At 42.6% G+C, this 12,823-nt stretch overlaps 1 protein-coding gene across 4 annotated transcripts in view; it reads right to left on the bottom strand.

Moving 5' to 3' along the window:
* Positions 1-12,823, bottom strand: part of LOC130173751 (Kv channel-interacting protein 1) — a 38,483-nt gene that overhangs the window by 8,049 nt on the left and 17,611 nt on the right. The window contains exon 1 of one of the 4 annotated variants that reach the window (XM_056383221.1): positions 4,597-4,884. The exons of the other annotated variants lie outside the window; for them this stretch is intronic. Coding sequence (XP_056239196.1) covers positions 4,597-4,654 — 58 coding nt within the window. The 5' untranslated portion in view covers positions 4,655-4,884. Of the gene's footprint in view, positions 1-4,596; positions 4,885-12,823 lie in introns of those variants that run through there. 4 annotated transcript variants of the gene reach the window in all.

The following is a 12,823-nucleotide window of genomic DNA, read 5'->3' as shown; positions in this document are numbered from 1 at the left end:
CCAGGGCACAGCTGTTTTAGAAAATGACTGGGCCTTTTTTTAAATCTAAAACGATTTCTGAGCCGTTCTTTCAACAGGAACAAATGGGCTTATAGCTGACTGCCATGGATAAAACTGAAATGTAGGAGGAAAACAATGTCAGTTATGTTCTTTTTATTTGTTGATATAATACAAAATATTAAGAAAAGTGTGGCTGGTGCTGTCCTCCCAGTCTCACTGCTTTTTTTAAATGTGGATGTTAGAGAGGGGCGTTAAGATGAATACAGTAAGAATACATTGTAAGTAAAGGTCCAAGTGCAAGACATTCTGCTGCAGGAAACAACCTTAAAAAAATAAGGTCAGCTCTTTAACATACCGAGAACGGCAGTTTTCTCTATATCTAGTTAGTAAAACTTCACTGTACAAAGTTTTTATTGCTAACAGGTGATATCTAAAAACTTGCATGAATCATGTTCCAAAACTGAACTGAATCTGCAAAATTAGCAGGTTAGGAAAACCTAAATAAACCCAACCTAAAAAGCAACCTCAAGCGCTTCACTTCCATCTGTTACACAAGCTATTATGAGCTGTGGAGTCTGACAGTGACCAAAAGCCTGAACCCTTTTTCTTTCAGAGCTTGTTTGGAGTATTAAGTGGTGGCCCGAACTGTCAGTAAAGAAAGACTGCCTGTCACTCTCCCCAGCCAGCACCCTGTCACAAAAAAATACCTCTTACATCAAAGCACACACACTTCCTCCAGCCCAGAAACAGGATTTAACTCTTAGCTCTCTCCCTAACTACTGCTGGCTCGTGTATTTAATGTTAGCTCTCATTTCTCCTCCATCTCTTCCTTTCTTCCGTTGCCCACTGAATCCTCCTTTCGCTTCCACTTCTTATCTCTCTCACTCTGCCAATCTCTTCTCTCACTCTGCCACTCTATCTCTCACTCTGCCACTCTATCTCCGCCATGCTCTCTCTTTCCTTCTCATACTGTGTCCTGTAATCCTTGCCAGAGTGTGTGTCATTTGCATAATCTGAATTAGGCTAATCTGCTGTCCTGGCGGCAATGGAGAGGCCTCGCTCTCACCGGCCTCTTTAACAGCGGAGAGCGCTCTCCAAGAAAGTGGCAATTCCATTGGGCATGCGCTCCCGGGAGGTGTGGAGGAAAGCATCTTAAAAATAGATTTCAGCTGCAGCAGTCCTGTTTACACATAAACCACATAATCACGTTGCACTGTGTGAATTTAAGATCTCGTTCATTGTTTTTCACCATCAATATCCAAGTCAGTGGACACGGGGGCCAATCTGACTGGCCTTTGGGTGGTTCACTGAAAGTCCAGCAACTCGTTCCGGTTGAAAACACACACAAACACACACACACACACACGTGGAGAGATACATGCATCCAGTCACAGACCTTCAAACAAGCCAAACATGAACACATTATTTCAAGGTTCATAGAGGTTTTAAAGCACCCATGTGCACATAACTGTATACAATCCCAATCTTGCATCCTCACACACACATACACATCCGTTTGCTTACTAATCTTTAGCCTGTGAGGGAGGACCGAAGTGATGGAAGGTGTTTGCAGAATTGTAGTGTGGTGTGTTCGTGTTTACATACAGGAGAAACACATATACACACACACACACACACACACACACACACACACATCAGCGTAATGCCTCTTCCTCACATATTAGCGTGCCACCCCTGATTATGATTGGGAAGAGTGAGTCAAATACAGCTCATTCAGACACAAATAGCAGCGTGCCAACATAGATTTTTGAGTAAATACATGTCTGGACTTGAACTGAATCTGCAGAAATTCACACACATGCACATAAACACACACACACACACACACACACACACACACACACACACACACACACACACACTCTCTCCTGGAAGCCAAGAGAAGAGAATGATGAGATGACTTAATAAGCACTCACACCAGCTAATGGGAGCGTGGGTGATGGAGAAAGGGAGCAAATGAGAGAAAGAATGGAGGCATAAAAGAGACAGGAGAGAGAGAGGGAGGTATGGAGATGAGGGTGCCAGGAGCAGATTGTGGATATGGAATGTAAGAGTGTGATGGGGAAAAATTAGAACAAAGTAGGATAAAGAGAAACAAGCGTGGAGAGGGAAAGCAGCGGGTTGAAGAGGAAAAGATGTGGAAGGTGGAAGGGTGGGGAGGAGTGGCAGCAGAAAGCAAGAGGAAAACAAGACAAGAGGAGAAGCAGAGGAGTGACAGAAAAGGGAAGGCGAGAGGAAGATTGAGACAACATTTCTGCAGGGAGTTAGAAAGACAGGCAGAGATATAGGGACTGAAAAGAAATGAAAAATGCACAAGGGAGGGGAGAAAAATGCCAGGTGAAATTTCTTTCTCCAGAGATGAGTTGTCAGAGGCCACCACAACAGAAGAGGAAGAAAATAGCAGCTACCCTGCCAGACAGGAACCAGGCAGACAAGACAACAGGTAGGAGAAAACTCCCACCAAAGGGAGCCTGTCACACAAGAACAAGAACACTTGACAGAAAATAAAGCAAGTTGAGAGAACAACAAGCAGCCTTGATGAAAACAGACAGTCCAGACAAGCAGGCATGCAAATATTCAGGCAGGAGCAAGATGCACCCACAGCGAGGCTTTTTTTTTTTTTTTTTTTTTTTTCTTTCTTTCAGAGCACAGTGATAAGCTCGTGCTCAGAGGATCAATCATGCAGGAATCTAATCTTGCAATATTACAGCCATGCACCGTCTCTCTCTCACTGTTGCAGTCAGTGTCGCGAGCCTGGATAACAAGTTATCTGTAAGACCGTAGAATAGGTGGCTGCACACATACAAGCCCCGCTGCACTAATCCTGCATACAGCGAACATGTCAGAGCAGGAGAAAGAGAGAGGCGCTTAAGTACCACAACACAACACCAGAATTACAAACGACCTCCAAATAGCTCCAGCTCTACAACCCATTCTGTTATGTTTTTTTTCCTTTCAGGGCATTTGTGGAGGTAAAAAGGCTTGTTTTTATTTGCAGGAAGATCCAAATTTCACACGTTTGCACAACGTGAACGCATCTACAACCACCTCATTATTCAAAATAGCACCAAATTTACGCCTTGCCTTTTTAACACCCTTGGGGAAAGGTGTTTGTTTGAGCTTGTGGGAGGAAAAAAAAAAAAAGCTTATTCATAAGATGAAATGAGCCATATGCACTCACTTGGAAAATGTCCTGTATGGTCTAATTTGCTCTGAAAAACCAATAATAACCTGCCTCAACAAATAAGTTTAAATGACTGCACACTATTAATAGGGGATATTTTCACTCTGGCACCAGGCTCCTGCTCTGTGTGCTCATTCACTGGAGAAGCCAGTTTAGATTTGTTAGATTTATATACATTTGGTTTACAGGATTTCATTAGAGTGAGTAACGAGGAAGCAAAACATTTCTCAGAGGCAACAGGTCTTCTTAAAAAGAAAAAAAAGAAAGACCTCCATCCTCGCTTCATCTGCATATTTGCATCTCTCACTGTCTTGCTCTCTTTCACATGGCCTTGACTTACTTAGGAATACCCCCAATCTCATCAAGCCCCCCCGCCTCACACACACACACACACTCACACACACACTCACACACACCCATACCCCCACCCACACCCCTCCAACCCCACCCACCCCAAAACTGACATCTTTTGTTGCCATGGCTACCATGCTTCCAAGGTAACAGCAAGACGGAAAAGCAGTGTGTGAGCAGAGTGACAAATACTTTCGACATGTGTGTGTTTACCAGCGTCGATGCTCGACACACGCATACTGAAGCGCGCACACCCACACACACACGCCCACACACACATACACACACACACACACACGCACACACGCACACACGCACACACGCACACAAGCAGACTCAGATATAGTCAAAGACACCGTCTCTTACTTTCCTCCCTTGGTTGACTCCGTCATAAAAGATAAGCTCAACAACAATCACATGGGTGCACACACACACACATACACACACACACTGTCGCAGTCAAACTTTGTTTTAAAAGGTTCTCTTTTTCCTCTGGGAACACCTGTTGGTCTCTCTCTCTTTCTCACTTGCTCTATCTCTATCGCTCTCTCTCTCACACACACACTACAGACCATATGCTCTCTTTCTCCGTCTGTATTTTGACTCAAATACCAGCAGTTATTAATCCTTGCTCTGCAGCTTGCGTATGTGAGCTGTATATTTGTACTGGAGTGTCTGTGTAAGAGACAGTAAGAACACACTGTTTGGAAAGTTTCACTGTCCATATGTGTGTATGCATGCAGCCTATGTATGAGTGTGTGTGTGAAAGAGAAAGCATACATTGTGGTTATGTTTTTGTTTATACAGTTGGGTGCAAAAATATAAGACCATTTTCCTCTTCACTAGTGAAAGAGGTGTATATATATATATATATATATATATATACATATATATACATATATATATATATGTATGTCTGTGTGTGTGTGTGTGTGTGTGTGTGTGTGTGTGTGTGTGTGTCTGTGTGTGTGCGTGTGCGGGCGCATGTGTGAGGGCTCGCATATGCATGCGCATCTTTGTTTGTGTGTGAATTCCCTCACCCCTGGACGGCCTCCTCTGCTTGGTCTGCATGGTCAGCGTACCCACCACAGCCCCCATGTTTGCCGTCGTCGTCGTGGAAACAAGCGCGTCTGTATGCTGAAGTCTCTATCTCTTTGTCACGTGTTTGAACGGCTAGAACACACACACACACACTCCCTCGCCCTCTTTCCTCTCCTCATCCTCCTCTCTCGGTGGCAGCTCTCAGCAGAAACCCTCTTTCTATCATCCCTCCTTTCATGCTCTCTCACTCCATCTCACAGTGCTGCTCCTCCTCTCTCTCTCCCCTTTTTCTCCCCACACTCTCCCACTCTCTATCTCCCTCCCTCCCATTTCGTTGTTTTTCATTAGGGGTTGTAGCCTCTCTCTCTCTCTCTCTCTCTCTCTCTCTCTCTCTCTCTCTCTCTCTCTCTCTCTCTCTCTCTCTCTCTCTCTCTCTCTCTCTCTCTCTCTCTCTCTCTCTCTCTCTCTCTCTCTCTCTCTCTCTCTCTCTCTCTCTCTCTCTCTCTCTCTCTCTCTCTCTCTCTCTCTCTCTCTCTCTCTCTCTCACCGCAAGCCAAGAGCCCGAGTGGAGCATCAGTGATTCACTATGAAATCGCAGGATGTTGATTCACTAAATTATAAATTAATATGAGTCTACCCATTGATTTGTAGAGGATAACACTCTGTGAATCACTCTGGAAAAAAACCAACAAACATGCCCTGTTACATTTTCACACCTAAACGCATCTGTTTTCCTCTGATGGAGGGAAAATATGCAAATAGATACAAATATTGACTGGAAAGGTAAATATGAATCATGGTGTGAAAGGAAAACATGTGACAACAATTATGAAGAGCGTCACTTCCGTTTTTTTTTTTTTTTCCTTTCAACATCACGGTTTGTTCTTGAAAAGGCCACTTCAATCCAGCAACACCTCCACTCACTCCATCCATCATTCCTGTTCATTCACCCATAATACCCCCACATACACACAAACAGGGATGGATAAAGGACAGAATGTCTGTGGTGGCAGATCGGCTCCCAGGGCAGGAAGGAAGGCTTAAAGTCAAGCATGTAAGAAAAGAGAGAGAGATTAAAAGCAGGAAGAGGCAAGGAATGAGAAGAATGAGATATTTAATCGCGTAGAAATTGAGGGATCAAGACAAGTGTCAGATAATACTGCAGGAGCGTGTATGTGCTTGTCTGGAAGAGCTATATACACATACACACACGCACACACACACACACACACACACACACACACACACACACACACACACACACACACACACACACACACACACACACACACACACACACACACACACACACACACACACACACCAGAGGAAATCACATTTTAATTACAGCCCGATCAATACAAACAAGGTATACAGACCAACAAGATGAGAGTACAAAGAGACAAATTGGAAGACAGCTACGGATGACAAAGTACGATATATGTGCTGTGCTTGTTCAACATGCAAACACTGCACATAGAAAACATGGATGCAGCAGTGGAAAAAGATTCTTTCCTGCACTCAAAAACTCCCTCAGGTAAATATATATTGAACATAACGTTGAACAGCGCTTCGGTTGCTCCTGAAAATGATGCATGTGTCAGCGTAAGTTTTCATTAGTCAATTTTGAGAACCGACATGTTGTCCTTTTATATCAAGCTGCTATTATATAATGCTTCTGCAACTGCTGAGAGTATAGGCCACTTTCTGTCAGCTGATGGTGAACTATGATTATGAATTGTTAGGAAGCCATATGGAAACATAGAGTTTGGTGAGTAAAAACAATCTGCTTCAGTGAAAATGTGCTCATGAATGCTGACGTGTGTGTGTTTTTTTTTTTTTTTTTTGCGAGACAGAATGGACAGCAGTGGGGAGTCATGATTTCACCCTACCCACACACACGTGCTTCCACACACAGAGAAGCACACGTATGTACACACACATCCACAAACCGTGAGCAGAACGAATGGCTGATCATAAGATGAGGTCTCTGTGGACTGGTGACGTCCAAACAGCATGCAGCACCGTGGAGCAAGACCATTCCCAGCCACACACACACACACACACACACACACACACACACACACACACACACACACACACACACACACACACACACACACACACACACAGCTCCTCTCAACTTGCTCACAATGCTTGTGCCTATAGGAATTTACAGGCTATCAAAATGATTTCTTCGCCTGCTCCCTGCTTCATCTTTAGCCTAAAACCATATCTATCCATCTCTCTCCACCCTCTTATCTATGAATTTGTCTCCAGGCATATGCCCTATGCCTTTATCTAGCCATCTCTCCCTATAAATCTCTGGGTGCACGAATCAGCCTGGTGCTCCTGTTGTTTCAAACACTGTTCCCGGCTTGTCCCAATTCCCCATCCCTCTCTATCTCCATCGGGTCTCTGACAGACCCGTTTCCACACACTGACAGAAATATTTCTCCTTCTGGTAATCATTTCAAAGTCTGTCTGTAGAGCAGAGAGAGCAAGAGGTTGGAGTGAGTGTGTGTTTGTTTTTGTGTTTGTATGTAAAATATTGCTGCCAAAATTGCCTGGTGTTTCCCTGCAGGCATGTGAGTGAATGGCTGCAGACTGTTTTACAAGACCCCCGTCACACTTTTAAGGAAAGAGAAAATAAGACACAGGAGAGGAGGAAAAAAAACAGCAAAAGTAGGAAGAGGTGGGAGGGTATGGAGGAAGGGAAAAGACACAAAGGCAAAGATGGAAACATATTTGACAATGAATGAAGAAGGATGAGGAGGAGGAAACACACCAGGAAAGCTTCCAGCGGCAGATTAGAGAGCGATGCAGAGAGTGAAAGAAAGAGAAAGAAGTGGATAACAAGAGCCAGGAGAGTGGGCGAGTGGCATCGCAAGAAAAGAAGGCGGAGGAGAGAGCGAGTGGGACATGCAAGCAAACACAAAATTTTCAGAGAATTGGATGGAAGGACAAAGACGTGTAAGAGAAAATGAAACTCTAAAGATCTTGATTAAGATTAAAACGCTGGGCGGAAGCTTTAGAAAATCAGCTCAGCTCTTCCAAGCTGCACATTCAGACCAACCACAGTGCAAACCTACAGGCCTGTGTAAGCATAAAAAGTCACTCTTTACCTCCTGAAAGATCCATCCTAACAGTTATAGACCATCAATCTATTGCACTCCTCTATGACAGTCTTGTCGGCACACAAGGCTTTGCAATTACTCATCAGGGGTAACGTAGCTTTGGACAGGGATAGAACATGTCTATTAGCAAAATCAATACTAATATCTTACGCTGTCCAAATGACTTCTCACACGGACATTTCTCTGTATCTTTATTAGTGGACGCACGCTGAGCCTCTTGCTGGCTCTCATCACATTATGAAAAAAGGGAATAATTAAAAGCCTGCGCTATTGATCTGTCATCATCTAGGGACAGCGGGGAAAGAGAAAAAGAGGGATGGAGGGGGTAAGCAGGGACATAGATAAGTGGAGAGAGTGAGAAATAATGATGAAAGACGGTAGAATTAGGAGTGGGAGAAGAAGCAGGAGATAAAGTTTGAATGAGAGATGGAGAGTGATTAAAGAGAGAATCGATGAAAAAGGCTAAAGAGAGAAGGGGGGGGCTGGGTAAAGGGAAGAGAGCTATCTTCCCCTTCGACATTCTGCTTGACCGTTGTTCTCACAGCTACCTAGATTGACAGGACGCCGACGTAAACACACACACACACGCTGCCAGAGCAAGGAGCAGCAGGAAAACACTCTTCATGATTCAGCTGGTTGTCTAAAGAGTGTTTCAGAGAGATTCAAAGAGCAACAGAAAGAACTTCAATCGATGTGCACCTCCTGGAGTGATACAAATACTAACCTACAGCTATAAATGATCGCGTACAGTGCAATAGGGCTGAAACCATTAGTTGATTAATCCAGTAATCTATTGACAGAAAATTAATGAACTATTTTGGTAACTGATAACGTGTGTTGAACATTTTTCAAGCTAAACTTCCCCAATGAGAGGATTTGAAGCTTTTCTACACCACATGTGATTGTAAACTGAATGTTTGGACTTTGGCCTAATTTTTGGATCAAACATTAGTATTAATAAACTATGTTAGCATCAAAGAAATCATAAAGAAGATTTCTTTTTCTTTTTTTTGACATTTCTAAGACAAAACAATTAATCGATTAATCAAAGAAAAACTGTCCCATCCATCTATAATGAAAACAATCAGTTAAACAAATGCAGACTCGACTGCAAACTCATTGTCATTTAGTATTTGTTTGTTGGACACGGGAAGAGATGAAGATACAGTATCTGTCAAGTGCATGACACAACTGTGAACCATGAATCACGGACCTGATGCTCATACAGGCACAGCGATACATCATGCATTATTTACAGCCAAACCAAGAGCACACACACATACTCACACACCCATGCTTCCACGGAGTCAAATGACACACTTTTTGACAGTCGAACAATCAGTGTGTTATTTCCAGTGTCAGATTGTTCTGCAACAACATTTTGAAACACAAACAGCAGCAGCAGCGGAGTGAAACAGACACACATAAGCATTCTGTTGCGTATGTGAATGTCAGTGAAAGCAGTGATAAATGTCTCCCATTTCTTATTTTTCCTTACAGATTCACCAGGGGTTTTTTATTTAGCGGATAATTGAAGCTGTTCATCTTGCCTCTGTCCTTCCTTCACAGTGCAACAGCTTTTTATTTCTCAGAGGTCACAAACCAAACTCAGGGATGTAGATGTGCTTGGTGACAGGCGATCCCCTCAGTAATACATTATTTATCATTTAAAAATAAAAACTGATTGGTCTGTGTGACATTAGCAGATTAGCTTTTTTTTCTCTTATTCTGCTGCCCCATTTAGAAAGTAAAAAAAAATTGATTTTTTTTTTTTAATCAAACATGAAACAGTTCCTGTAGGGCTTAATTAGTGTAATGAATATGTAGATAGAAATTACTTATTTATTGTGTTTGTTAACCCTCCACTCCCTCATCAAAACCCACCCAACTTGTGGCAAAAGTGTAAGTCAAAGAAATCGAATTAACCTTGAATTTATGACTGCTACTACTCGGTTGTTTTCAGAAAAGGAAATATATTTCAGTGCCTCTTTTTGTTCTACTCAATTGATAAGTAAAACTTCTGTCTATTTCTCAAATGGACTGCTTGTTTTTCCTGTATTTGAGTCAAGTAACCATTGTGATTTCAATTCAAATTACTGTGACTGAGATTCCAGTTTGTTATTGTGCTTGAGGTGTAAAAAGCTATACTGGCAACATGTACAGTTTACTCTACATGAATCTCATTTCAACTGTCACATTAATTTAGCTCAAGTGATGTGCGTCACTGCTAACAGAACTGTGCATACAGGCCAAACCATATAGTCAGAGCTAAGTAGCTATCTATATTCATCATCTGCATTTCTCTCATTGGCTCCAATATTACAAAGGCCTGAAGGCAAGCACGGGGCTGAGCTGTCTACGGAGATAAATTGCATAGAAACTGTTGTTTATCTTTGAAGAACTGAGCAAAGCCGTTGCCTGCAAATATTATGCAAATAAAGCATCTTTATTTATACAGTATATTGATTTTTTATTTAATAAAATGCTCATGTGGGTTTAATTTGCAACACTGAAAGATCAAACACCGACAGAGGATCCTAAATGACGGGCAAGATTTTTTTTAAATGGAAATGATGGTTCCAGTGAATATATGCACTGCATAGCTTAAAAGAAATGTGACATATGAGGTTGTAATATCACAACTCTATCATTACACGCTCATATTCAGTCACACACAAACACACACATGCTTCGGGCATGGGATTAACCAGATACCCATTTTCATGTTGCCATGTGCCTAATAAAGCTCTTTAGCTGTCCTAATTGGCCCTTTCAGTGCACTTCTTTTGATGTGCAGGGATGAGAGAGAGGGGTGGAAACTGTAAAGCCTATAAAAAAAAAACTGGGTTCCTGTCCGCTCTTCAGCCCTGTGGAAAATGGAAACATAGAGCCAAATACGCTTGTTCTCCAGAAGATCCACGTACACTCAGTCACACATGCACAAACAGACATCTATTTACATTCATTCTGCTGGCCCCAAACTAAGACTCCACATGATTAGTGAGGCTTCAAACAGTTGGAGTGATCTTTGAGTAGGACAAGGCTATGCTCTGTGCAAAAACTCAGAACACAAAGAGATGTGAGGGTTGGAGAGAGCGAAAGAGACAGAAACCCTGAGATAAACAGCAAAGGCAGACGAATAGCCATAGATCAAGAAGAGAGCCGCTCGAGGAATAGAAGAGAAAAAACTTGAAGGGAGAAACACATAAAAGACAAAATGAGGAGGTGAAATGAGGTGAGAGCGAGCACCACGGAGAGAGAGAGAGTGAAAATTCACTTGACAGAGCGAGAGAGTACAGAGGCAAAAACAAATGGAGCGAACGGACAGGGAGATGAATGTGTCGGCGAGGTACAGGTTTTGTAGTTTATAACATACCCGCTGGGAAATATTTCATATGAGCAGAGTAGTTTGTGCACAGTGACAGTGGATAAATTTCTTTTTTTGCCCCAGGTGAGGAGAGATAGATAAATACCTTAACACCAACCTATGGCCATATGAGCTGGTTCGGACACTGGCGAATATCTCTGCTTTTTACTGTCCTGTATGAAAAAGCCACGACTTTATGTCGGCCACAGCATCAGTTTGGCTTCATTTAATAAACCAAACTGAAAACAAAAACCTCGGCTTTAGTTTGTGTAGCAGCTGTCTCAGATTCATTTCACTCAATTCATCATAATAAAAAGCTGTTGATCAGACAGTAAATGGACTGCATTTGTTGAGAGCTTCTGTACCAAAGTTTTACAGTCACTCACCAAGCACCATAGCAATGAATGAATATGGCTATAAGCCTGGAATAAGGTTTGTGCTGTATATCTCTCATTCTAAACCAAATGTTCTCCATTTCTGACCAGTGCCTCGTAAAATAAAGCGTTGTCTGCTTGTGATGCCTTGTTATAGCTTTAAAAGGACATGTAATCGCAATTTTAAACAACAGTACAACAGCAAATAGCTATTTTCTATATAAAGATATAGTGGAGTAATGGCGTGCTGAGCAGAGAACAAAGTCACACCCGCTCTGAGTGTGTTGTAATCCGAGCTTCTCTGTTCTTTGCTTTGGTATCAGGGACCAGGGTGCGTGCATGTGAGTCACTCACTGTTAAATCATTGTCCCCCCCTTCCCACTCACACGCAAGATGGCACAGTGCAGTGCGCAACGCTCAGGTTAACGCACTTTCCAGAATTTCTTCCACTGAAGAAACCACATTTTTCAGCTAAAAGGGCCTCCGTCAAAGAAATAAGATAAGACCAGAGCACAGGCGGACTGTCCATGGGGACTACCGGCTCAAATCCCAGTCGGCCAGTGAACTGTCAAAACATCCATAAAGTTTTTTAACTTTTTACTGGCTCCATCAGTGTCTTTTGTGGGGCTAGTCCCAGCAGATAAGTCCAAGGCTGAATTTCTTTTCCAGTCCAACCAAGGAGCTGGCTGGCTTTGCTGAGATATTGAGCCCTACGAGCTGCTAAAGCGCTCCGTCTTGACTGGGAACTGGCCTTTCTTCTCCTCGACGTGTAAATAATGAATGGCTATATAATGTTACATGTCTGTTTTCATTAGTAACGTTAGCTAACTTGCTGTTACCGATGTTATGAATTTATTCAGCAAATGTTTCTATTGCTAGCTGGCTTACTGCCAGCATTGCCATAGAGCATATCATGGCTAGCATGTTAGCATGGGCTACACGTTGTGGCTGGATTATTGTTTGTTGGCTCTCATGTACACACAGTAAATTAATTCAGTTGTGCATCTTGTTATGTGTTCAGTGGCCACTTTCAATGGGCTTCGTAACACCTTGCTAACATAAAGAGCGGCCGGCAGTGTGGCCAACAAAGCATTTGTTTTGGTCCGAGATCCATATCATACAGTACAATCGTCACCTCCCAGGCTGAGGGAACCTTTGCTGCATGTCATCTCACTCTCTTTTTCCATGTCTCCGGTCCCTCTCTACCACAAATAAAGGCTAAAATGCCAAAAAAAATAAATCTAAACAGCAAAACAGCTTTTATACACAAGTCAGACATAAATTTTGTGGCATAAAACATGTTCATGAACCTCAGATTTATCTTGTGAACGCTTTGGAGAGCCCTGAC

This window comes from Seriola aureovittata, chromosome 8 (genome assembly GCF_021018895.1).
Source record: "Seriola aureovittata isolate HTS-2021-v1 ecotype China chromosome 8, ASM2101889v1, whole genome shotgun sequence".
Classification (NCBI taxonomy): Eukaryota; Metazoa; Chordata; class Actinopteri; order Carangiformes; family Carangidae; genus Seriola; species Seriola aureovittata.
Note: the sequence above shows the minus strand (reverse complement) of the source record. Positions and strands in the feature narration are given on the sequence as shown.